The sequence below is a fragment of the Balaenoptera acutorostrata genome, chromosome 12 (assembly GCF_949987535.1).
Source record: "Balaenoptera acutorostrata chromosome 12, mBalAcu1.1, whole genome shotgun sequence".
Taxonomy (NCBI): Eukaryota; Metazoa; Chordata; class Mammalia; order Artiodactyla; family Balaenopteridae; genus Balaenoptera; species Balaenoptera acutorostrata.
The window spans coordinates 8,521,125-8,532,431 of record NC_080075.1 but is presented as its reverse complement, the minus strand read 5'-3'; the positions used below and the strand labels follow the sequence as shown (position 1 = coordinate 8,532,431).

At 45.1% G+C, this 11,307-nt stretch overlaps 1 protein-coding gene across 2 annotated transcripts in view; it reads right to left on the bottom strand.

Annotated features, from left to right (window-relative positions):
* Window positions 1-11,307, bottom strand: part of CRACDL (CRACD like) — a 125,919-nt gene that overhangs the window by 29,817 nt on the left and 84,795 nt on the right. For both annotated transcript variants that reach the window (XM_057558392.1, XM_057558393.1), the window contains exons 3-5: window positions 9,680-9,848; window positions 3,251-3,386; window positions 2,735-2,899 (exon numbers count right to left, since the gene is read on the bottom strand). In XM_057558392.1, the coding sequence (XP_057414375.1) occupies window positions 2,735-2,899; window positions 3,251-3,386; window positions 9,680-9,848 (470 nt within the window). The remainder of the gene's footprint in view (window positions 1-2,734; window positions 2,900-3,250; window positions 3,387-9,679; window positions 9,849-11,307) is intronic.

Genomic DNA, 11,307 nt, shown 5'->3' with positions numbered 1-11,307 from the left:
GGGTGGGCTGGGGGAAGCAGGGCAGGCACTGACCTCCCTGATCCCATTCAGTTGTCTCCCAGGTCCTCCGAGGACACAGACCCAGAGGTGAGGGATCCAGCCCGTGGCCTCACCCACAGCAGGAGGCCTCGCCTTCTTTTGCCATCAGAGCTGTACCGTCTCCCCTGTTGTCTTCCCTTGTCACCCAGAGCAAATCAGACCTGCCAGTTTGCCACCCTCGACCCCTTGTTTCCTACTTAATGGTTGGAAACCTAGATTAGGACCTCTTAGATGTTAATTCTACCTTAAACATCACTAAACAAATTTCCTCAGGCGTTACCTCATGTGGTAATGAGATTTTAAAAATAATTCCATGTATTTCCTGAAAAACTCATCCTGTCAGAAAATGTCACCTTGGCAGTGTCATCAAATACTTGTTAATGAAGACCTTTTTTCCTAATAATCTTCATTCAGTTTCGCTGTCAAGCATGTGGGCCTGTGTAAGGTGTCACACAGGAAAAAATCCAACAGCCTGCAATCCCATCCTTTTGGGGTTTAAGGTGCCATTATATCAAATACCATGTGTTACATAAATGCATTTTAAAGGGTGCTTTGTCTCCCCCTCTCGATTGGCCCCCTGTGCCCAAAAAACTACCAAGGCACAAAATATGATCGCTGTGTCTTCAAAAACCATGATGATAAAGATGATAGTTTTTAAGTCTTAAAGGCTCAAATTTTGGTTTCCGATGAAGCTAGTGGATTGTTCCTACTACCCAATACTTGATAAATTCTCAGAACATTTTTTTTAAATAACATCACCACCAAAGGAGGGGTGTTGAAAAGGACAAGGTCAGCCCTGCCCAGTATGAGTGGCTCCCGGTCGGCCGACTGTGGAGTTTGTGCAGCACAGTGCTTTGCGGGTTTGGGAGCTGGGCTCACTCCTTAATCCTTAACAGATTTAGAAGCTACCCGCTCTCCTGTACCGTCTGTCCCAGCTAAACGCAGAGAACCACGATGCCGGGAGAGTCAGAGAACTGTGGGGTGGAATGAGTGTGAGTCAGTCAACAATGGCTCACCAGACACATCCCCCCAACCACGCAGCCTGAAACACACAAAGTCACATCCGCTCCTGAGGCTGTGGCCACTGAGCTGCCAAGATGTGTGTGTCACGTGGTGATGACACCTTAACACGGCCATCAGTCTGTCAACTTTCCCCTCCAGTATTTTAAGGTGCTAAGGGGTGCAGGGTGGGCTTGGAATCCAGGCAATGGGCCAAATCTTCCTCCTTGTCTTCTCTGCTTTCTCCTCAAGGTGGGAGAGCAGGTGTGGGTGCCCTACTGCCCTCTGACCTGCTCGCGGAGCAAGCAGGGGCAGGTCGACCCTAGGGCAGAATTCTGGAGAGTCATTCTCTGGCCTTCTGTGCAGAAACCCGCACCCTGGGCGTGTTCACTCTCAGCTACACCACAGCTCTTCCTCTGCCTTCATCCGTGGGGCTCTGGGAACCCACAACGGCAAACAAGTCAGGTAAATACTCCTTCTCCTGCCTTTGCAGGGGGGCTTCTGAACGTCCAAGTGGAAATGACTGCTGAATATATTTCAGAGCAACACGGAAACTGCAGGACTTCCCTGAGGATGGCCCTCGACCAGGGCACAGGGACCCTCCAAGGACACACAGGGCAGGGGTGTGGCTCTATACATAATGGGTCGTAACACGGATAACTCCAACTCTATCCACCCCACAGCAAGGCTTGTCTACAAGGGGGAAATCATCATCTGTTTCATCGTTTACGTACTCATGTAACATAAATGATAGGTATTTTATCACTGAGCCCACTGTATGGGCTCAGAATGGCAGCACCACGGGCTATGTTGTTTATACCAGGGGTCTCCAACCCCACCCGGTCGCGGATCGGTACCGGTCCGAGGCCTGTTAGGAACCGGGCCACACAGCAGGAGGTGAGTGGCAGGCGGGCGGTGGAGTGAAGCTCCGTCCGCTGCTCCCCGTCGCTCACACTACCGCTGGAACCATCCCCCCTTCCCCTACCCCTGCACATCCCCCTCCCCGGCCCCGGTCCGTGGAAAAATTGCCTTCCATGAAACCAGTCCCTGATGCCAAAAAGGTTGGGGACCGCTGGTGTACACACACAAAAGTTCAGTTCTTCCTCCTGGATTCCAAAGGGGGTGGGGGGCTTCTGGGATCGGTTCCCCGCCCTGCTGAGGTCAGAGACACCTCTCCTGCTTGTCAAACTTTCCCTGCTGCCCTGTCTACCAGCGCCATGCCTCACATTTCTACCCCTAAACTAACAAGTTCTCAGAGTCCCAAACTCAGATGCAGGAGCCTAGACTAAGTCATATATGTTACCACTCCCTTCTCCTTCCAGCCAAATGTCATGATGACAGAAAACAGATTCAAAGCTGTTTTCCTTCTTTCAGAGGAGATGCCCCGTCTCTGGTCATCTGCTCAGACAGGAAAAACGAGGTATAGGGTTGATTGTATCAGACCTCTAACCATCATGGAAAATGTTCCCCAAACCGTATCTCCTAACGAGACCTGAATTTCTGCTCAAAGAATGAAAACAAATACAGTCCAAGGACTGACAGTGGGTTCCAGTGACCTGGCTAGAATCCCTCCTGGCCACACTGAGCATGACCCACCATGGGAATCTAAGGGGAACAAACACAGGGGCCGCCAGAGTCCCCGACAGCCCTATGTGGCAGGCGCGGACGGAGCCAAGGTGGTGCAGGCTACACTTGCCTTTATGGTGGTGCTGGGACCGATGTCGTGCAGCAAGGACATCTCTGGGGGGCTCCTGGGCAGACCGTCGTCCTCAGAGCTCATGCCACCATCATCTCCCCGCCTGGCCGGAAGGCCCCCCGGAGGAGGTGGCGGCCCCATTTTCACATTACACTGTATTTTTAACTAGATTGGAATAAAGAACATTTGCTGTTGTTTTCATCAGCAACTTTTCTCAACAAATCCTCCCACTGCAATTCATTCGTTCAAGAGATATTTTCAGCACCCTTGCCTGGGGCAGGGAACTGAACTGCGAGTCTGCCACCAGCTCTGCCGCTGTCATCTTGAGAATGAGTGGTTATAACTGAGAATGAGGTACGGTCCAATTGTAACTAACTGGGCGAGTCTTGGGAGAGCTGTGACGTGCATGCATTTGGGCTTTAAAAATAGATCAAGTAAACCCAGCAGAAATCATCTTAAGACTTCCCGATGCATACCTGACATACGTACCCAGTGTCGCCACGGGGAAAAGTTTACCTGCAAAGCTTTAATCCGGTCACACACATTTTCTTGGGAAAAGACCCGCACCGGCCGAGGAGGGTCCTGTCCCGACTCGGGAATGAAAATACTGTCGTGTGAGAGGGCCCGGCTGCCCAGCGTGCCCCTTGACTCCCTAGGACGAAAGAAGCACTGTGACCCTCGGCGGGTGCCCATCTCTCCCCGGGGGGCTCGGGATGGGGCTAAGGGCACACCCTACAACAAGCCTTCAGCTGCATTTATTTTTTTTAACTGCTTATGACTTCGGTTCATCCTGTCAAATACCACGGTCAACTATCAGGAGCTTTGTAGAGATAGGGATTTTCCTAACAGCTCTGAAGGTTGTGTGAATTCTTTTTGTTAAGGGAAAAACCAAGGTCTGACGAGGTGTGAGGTCTAGGACAGCAGGCCTGCAGAGAGGAAGGGCTGGCAGGGGGCCTGGGCTGGCTGGCAGGCTGTGCAGACTGTCCTGGGTGCCCGGGGAGGGTGAGGTCTTTCCTTGTGGGCAAACATGCAGCCCCTCGGTGGGCTGGAGGCCGTGTTTGCACAGCAGGCTGAGGGCTTGCCAGACGGAGGCATCCTTACAACGTGGTCCAAAACACACACATCCACGGCTGGGTTTGAAAGGAGAATTGCGATGTGCAAAGCCACGCCCTCGTCTCATTACCTGATGTGATCTGTGCAACCCAGCCTGTGTGCCAAGGTCCTGGGGCGTAGATGGCGGGCCCTTCTGGCATCACCGTCCCAGCCCCTTCCCCAGCCCCGAGCTCAAGGTTCCACTTTGGAACTGAACCCACAGGACATTCACAAAACGTGCTAAGAGGATGTGGGAGTTATCGTCAGATTTTCCTAGCGGCGCTGGCAGCCTGAACAATAGGTGGAAGGAGGTGACTGAGACATGATGATGAAGGAAGGAAAGCCTGTCCGAAGACGCTGCCACCTTCTGCACCAACAGCCCTTCCCCCACCCCAGCCCTGGGCATCCTGTCCTTTGTGAGGCATTAGGGATTCCTAGGTGTGACCCCGCCCCATGTTGGTTAGTGATGTTTTCTAGCTTCCTTCCAGCTGCTAGAGTAAGTTTGCAAGTGCGGAACTCGCAGCACACAAATGTCCTCACATCTCTGGGAGAGAGTGAGGCCGAGTGAAAGAACCAGGAGGGCCTCCTGCCAATGGCAGCTGTTGTCACAAAGATCATATGCACACCTGGGCTTCCCTCCCACAGCAGGCGGCCCATGGTCACACCCTCTGGAAACCATAATCACTGCCCAAACACCTCCACTCTGGGTGTAACTAGAATTCAGGACAGTGTGAAAAGGCCGCTGCAAAGACACAAAATGCTATATGCTCAAGGCCATTGACTACAGCATCATTTATAGATGCAAAAGACTGGAAACAGCCCACATGTCCCTCAGCAGGTACCTGAATAAACTATGGGACGTGATATACTAGAGGCTCTGCAGCTGACCAAAGGGGTGAGGAGCAACCCTGTGTGCAGGTAGCACCCGACTCTACTAAGTGAAAAATAAAAAAGGGAGTACAGACAGTGCTGTGTTAGCTCTGTGTGGGAAAGGGGGTGTGAACATATACAAACATATGTGTATTCGCGTATATTTTTAAAAAATAAAAATAGAAAGATAAGGAACCAATGAATAAAAATAGTCTCCTTTAAGGGGAAGGATAGAACAAGACAGGACTCAGAGTACCAAGGTTTCTACTTATACTTACAATGTTGTCTTTGAAACTATGGAAACATTTTGCATTGTTAAAAGACAAAATCAAACAAAAAGGGAAATCAGCCTCTAAAACTAGAAAACAAACAGAAGGAAACAAGCCTAATTTTATATCAGGTTGTCAGCATAAACACACAGAGAAAAGAATGATTTCAAGTGACTTTAACTCGACATCCAAGTGACTTTTGACTCTACATCTGTAATAGGATAAATTCTAAGAACAAAAAGCACAAAGACAGCAAATTGTACTTGGTAGTCTTAGCGGCAATATTGGTTAAAAAAAAACAGTGCAGAACAATCTTTATAGTATGTAACCTCTGTGTGGGAAAGGGGGAAATGAAATTATTATAAGTATATTAAATGATGAAGAAAATAAATAAGTTTGTTAGTATCATTAGGAACCAAGATTTCCAAGTAAAAGAGAAAAGTGAATTCAAACAAAGAATCAAAGAAGCAACAATTCTGTCTAAATAAATTTGAACTGGAAATACCAGTGAATTAATGATGTATTTTTCTCTTAAAAAAACATATTTCCTAGCTACATCTACTGGAAAGGTCTAGAAGCAATGACAACCAACTAACAATCATCAGCCCTGGCAGGCAGATTGTGGTTGCTAAAAACCATTTCACACTAAAAGGAAATGGCTGATTACAGGTCTAGGGCAGGAAATGTACAAACTAACTTAGGATTTCTCATCATGCAAGAAAGCAAAGAACCTTCCAGAGACAAATGGGGTCATGTCAAAAGAACCAGGAGCTAATCTGAAGTGACTCTCAGTAGCATAAGATGGGACAGTGTGAGATAAATGAACAGAGACTGTCATGGGTTAGAGCAAATCAAATATATAAAAATCCATGCATTCACAATGATAGTCAAGAAAAAAAAGAAAAGAAAAAAATAAAACTCATCACTCAGTTTTGGAAGTTTGCTAGGGTACCAGGTCATTACTCTGAAGGTAGATGGATAAAAGGAGAATCAAGTATTACCCTGCTTTTCCTGTACAACTTGTATTTCAGAGCAACCAAGGAGTTGATGAAGGAAAGGTCTTCTGCATAGACGAATGCTAGCTAGCACATGCAGAATGGACGATCGAATTAGAACCACCACCATTTTACAATGAAATAATGGATCTAGTAATGATCATCAGCAGGTGTAAAAACTATCAGGTGAAGGTTCGTGGATGGATCACACTGAGAGAGACGCCCTGAACCCACTGCTCAGTCTCAGCATCACCAGAAGTGGGACAAACAGAAAGCATGTGCCTTGTGATGTGACGTGACAGTAAGTATCCAGGACCGTCTTGAATTTAAATCTAATTTTAAATATCTAGATCCAGCTATCATTCTACAAGAAATTCAGAGAATACAGGCATGAGTTCAATCATACCAAAAGAAAGCAAATCCAGATTGTGGGATATTCTCCATCTGATCAATGACATGAAACAAAGCAGGGAGGGTGAAGTAAAATTGTTATAGATTAAGAGACTCAAGAAGCATAACCCCACTGACACAATAAATGGGCATCAACTTTTTAAACCCACAGCGTTTCATGTGGTTTGTCAGCATTCATGTACCTTGGTAAGTGGACATTTTTGCCCATGGTGATGGATGAGAAGCTGCTACAGAGTCTAGAAGGCTCACGGACTCTTCAAAGAGGCCAAAGAGTACCTTTAAATTTTTGTCTCTTATATGGTCAATTACTCTATGACATAGGAACCAAGAATATACCGTGGGGAAAGGACAGTCTCTTAAATAAATAGTGTTGGGAAAACTTGGACAGCCACATGCAAAAGAATGAAACTGAACCACTATCTTACACCATACACAAAAATCAAAATGGATTAAAGACTTGAACATAAGACCTGAAACCGTAAAACTCCTAGAAGAAAACATAGGGAGTAAGCGCTTTGACGCTGCTCTTGGCAATGACTTTTTGGATTTGACACCAAAAGCAATGGCAACAAAAGCAAAAATAAACAAGTGGGACTACATCAAATTAAAAAGCTTCTGTGGCACAATACTGTAAATCAACTATACTTCAATAAAAAAAAAAAACCTTCTGCACAGCAAAGGGGACCATCAACAAAATGATAAGGCAATTTACAGAATGCGAGAAAATATTTGCAAATCTATATCTGGTAAGGGGTTAAAATCCAAAATATTTAAAGGACTCATACAACTCAATAGCAAAAACCCAATCCAATTAAAAAATGAGAAGATCTAAATAGACATTTCTCCAAAGAAGACAACAGACGGCCAACAGGTACATGAAAAGGAGCTCAACACCACTAATCATCAAGGAAATGCAAATCAAAAACAGGAGACATCGCTTCAGATCTGTTAGAATGGCTTTTACAAAAATGACAGGAGGTTAAGTGGTAGCGAGGATGTGGAGAAAAGGGAACCCTTTTGCACTGTTGGTGGGAATGTAAATTGGGGCAGTCGCTATGGAGAACAGTATGGAGGTTCCTCAAAAAATTTAAAATAGAACCAGCATATGATCCAGCAATCCTGCTTCTGGGTATTTATCTGAAGGAAATGAAAACAGGATGTTGAAGAGATATCTGCACCCCCATGTTCATCGCAGCATGATTCACAATAGCCAAAATATGGAAATAACAGAAGTGTCCATCAATGGGTGAATGGATAAAGAAGATGTGGTACATATATACAACAGCATATTATTTAGTCATGAGAAAGAAGGACATCCTGCCATTTTCAACAACATGGATGGACCTTGAGGGAATTATGCTGAGTGAGATCAGACAGAGAACGAAAAATACTCTATGATCTTACTTACATGTGGAATCTAAAAAAGCCGAACTCATAGAAACAGAGTAGAATGGTGGTTACCAGGGGCTGGGGGCTGGGGGAAATGGGGAGATGTTGGTCAAAGGGTAAAAACTTCCAGCTATAAGATGAGTAAGTTCTGGGGATCTATAGCACAGTGATTATAGTTAATTATACTGTATTATATACTTGAAAATTGCTACGAGAGTAGATCTTAAATGTTCTCACCACAAAAAAGAAACGGTAATTAGGCGACATGATGCAGGTATTAGCTAATGTTATGGTGGTAATCATGTGGCAGCATGTAAGCGTATTAAATCAACACGTTGTACACCTTAAAACTCCCACAACATTCTATGTCAATGATCTCTCAATAAAGCTGGAAAAAAAAGAGAGAAAGCTCTTGTCTCCCCTCTGCGCTGTTCTCCAAGGACATTATTTGCACTTCCCGGCATCATCATACTTCACCCCAAGCTTCCTCTCCTACCATCACTCTAGCAAACTTTCACCAGTAACTGAAGACCCGCCCCTGCCAGGTGCTGAGAATATAAAGATGAAAGGGGCACTGTCCCCACTCTCCATGGGCTCTGGTGATAGATGATGGGCAAGTGGACAGGTCATTTCTGCCCAGCTCACCCCTCCTGCTGTGTTCTTGTCCCTTGGCTGGAGGGCCCGCTGAGTGTTCTGGTCGAGAGACGGGGTGGGTAGAGGCGAGTGTTATACTGTCCCTGGGGCTGGCCCAGTGAAGACATGTAACAGTGAGCAATACTATACGATAATGTCTTGCTCCCCAAGAGTTTGGCGCTGCCTGAAAAATGCGTGTATAGCCCGTCCTCTCCACTCTTCACAAGGTCCCATGTGGGTGCCTCCTGCTCCTTGCCAGCACCAGAAAAAAAAAAGCAACCTGAAAGACAAAGCTCAGATCTCTCCTCTTTAGTCGTTTGGTGCCACCAAGCGGTCAGTGTAATTTCTACTCCTTTAGAAACAGGCAAGGAGACTGGTGAGGAAGGAGGGGACGGGACCCCTCACGGGGATGCTGAATGAAGCCCATGACCCCATCCCAGCGTGGTCTGTCTCCCAATCCCAGGGTCATTATGCCTTATCCTCAAATTAAGGTGCCAATGTTGTTTAAAAGAAACAAAACCTGGCATGGCAACAAATCTGGTTTTGGTTTTGGTTTTGGTTTTGGTTTTTCCCTCTTACTCACAGAAATAACTGCTGGAATAACCAAAGCATATGTATTATAACTATATTTTGATGAACTACAAGTTACAAAAATAACGATTTCTTCACTAGACTTCCCCATATTTCATACCTATTGAAATATGGGTTTCTGTTCTTCCGAATAATATTTTTGGATGATTTTTCTAAGACTGAACAGCAAGAAGCCTTCCCCCTACTCCTCTCTCTCTCCAATGGAAAATTTTCTTATTACGTTACTGAGGACTCAGGCTTAGAGAGATGTATTTTTCTGGTATAGCATCCAGGTCTTCAAAAGAGTTTTAAGTCAAATTAAATGAGGGGTTACTTCCTAATCTTGTTACTTTCAGCTGTAGGACATTGGGCAAATTTTCCAAAATTTCTCTAAAGCTTGGTTTGTTCTTTATAAAATGGTATATTTTACCTCCTCTTCCACAGTTATATAGACTTTTAATATATACACACTTGGCACATAGCAGGTACCTGATAATGTTCCCCTGTCCCCCGCTCCAACTTTCTCCATCCCTATGTACAAAAAGACAGAAAACACCATATCTATGGAAGAACCTCCAATGGAATTACCTAGGAGGAAAGTAAGCTCAGAAATCCACCAAGTTACCACGACAATGAGCCCAAGTATTCGGGTCCTCCTGTGACCCCTCCTGCTCCTTGGAACACACAAGCCTAAAGGAATGGAAAAGGCAACTTACTCCAGCTCATCCTCTGAGTCGTAGCCCACTGGCCCTGACTCGATGGCAATGACCTCATTCTTCGCCTGGCTTTGTTTCCAGGTGCTACTTCCTGTGGAAGAAGGCGATTCCTTTCTCTTCTTCTTCCCAAAGAACTTCTTAAACGTTTTGAATTTGGACTTTTTCTTTCCTATGCAAAAAGAATGCATGTGAGTATTTACCAGACACGTATGAGAAGTGCGCGAGAAGGAGAGAAAGTAAGATTTCTGTCCGTGCATCAATTATTCGCTCCTGAAAAGTCCTTTTACCACACAGAAGGATGTGAAGCACACAGCGTACCATTTTTGCACACCTGAAAACAAATCTTGATTTCTGTCTATTTTGGACATTGAATAAAAGAGCCAAGAAAGCTTTGGAGCATGATCACAGAATCAAGGCACAAGCAACTTCCCTCTTACTTGAAATCAACAATTTTTTAACATATCTTTCACTTCCTTGGTTCAGTTTATTCCTAAAGAGTTTATTTTTTTGATGCAACCATGCTTTTTATTTCTATTACGATACATTTGTTTTGCCCATTCTTGAATTCACACAGCACATCCTGTATGAGTAGAATCATACAGCATATACCCTTGTGTGTGGCTTCTTTCCCTCCATATACTGCTTTTGACACTTTGCATGGTGATGCATGCATTTTGCATTCTTCCTCTTTTTCTAAATTGCTAAGTAATATTCCACTGTATAAATGAAATCAGATTTTAATCCCTACAATAAAAATAGTCAAAAGCAAAAAGTCCTGATGAGGTAAAGCCCGGATATGATAACCCAAATTATTTTCCAAGATAATCCTCAAGTGCTAATACATATATATATGTATATATAACTGAATCACTTTGCTGTACAGCAGAAACTAACACAACATTGTAAATCAACTATACCTCAATAAAATAAATTTTTTAAAAATCCTCAAGTGCTGCCTTTAGCATGGATGTGGGCACCATGGACAATCAGAGGAGCCTCAGCCTCACGGCAAAAAGGGCTCCTGGAGTGCCAAACGCTAACTTTTGGGGAGAAAAACCGTCAAATGGTGGTGGCAGCGCTGAGCCCGACTCTGCCATGCTTCCTGGATTGTTAGAATCTACACTTTTAAGCATTTCGTGATCTCTTCCCTGATGTCTCCTTCATTCTCACCCACAGATTCCATCATATCCAGGACCCCATGATTTCGGCAGCTCAGCAAAGTCCATTCCTTTCCTTCTGAATATGAGAACTAACAACAGAAGGATGGAACATCACAGGTTACCAGGATGCTGTCTAATATATCCTGAAAATTTGCTAACAATTGATTCGTTTGATAATAAATCATTCTGTAAGCTGAATTCCTTTTTTAAATCAATTTACTTTTATTTATTTATTTATTTATTTATGGCTGCGTTGGGTCTTCGTTGCTGTGCCCGGGCTTTCTCTAGTTGCGGCGAGCGGGGGCTACTCTTCATTGCGGTACACGGGCTTCTCATTGCGGTGGCTTCTCTTGTTGCAGAGCACAGGCTCTAGGCACGCGGGCTTCAGTAGTTGTGGCACACGGGTTCAGTAGTTATGGCTCGCGGGCTCAGTAGTTGCGGCGCACGGGCTTAGTTGCTCCGCGGCAT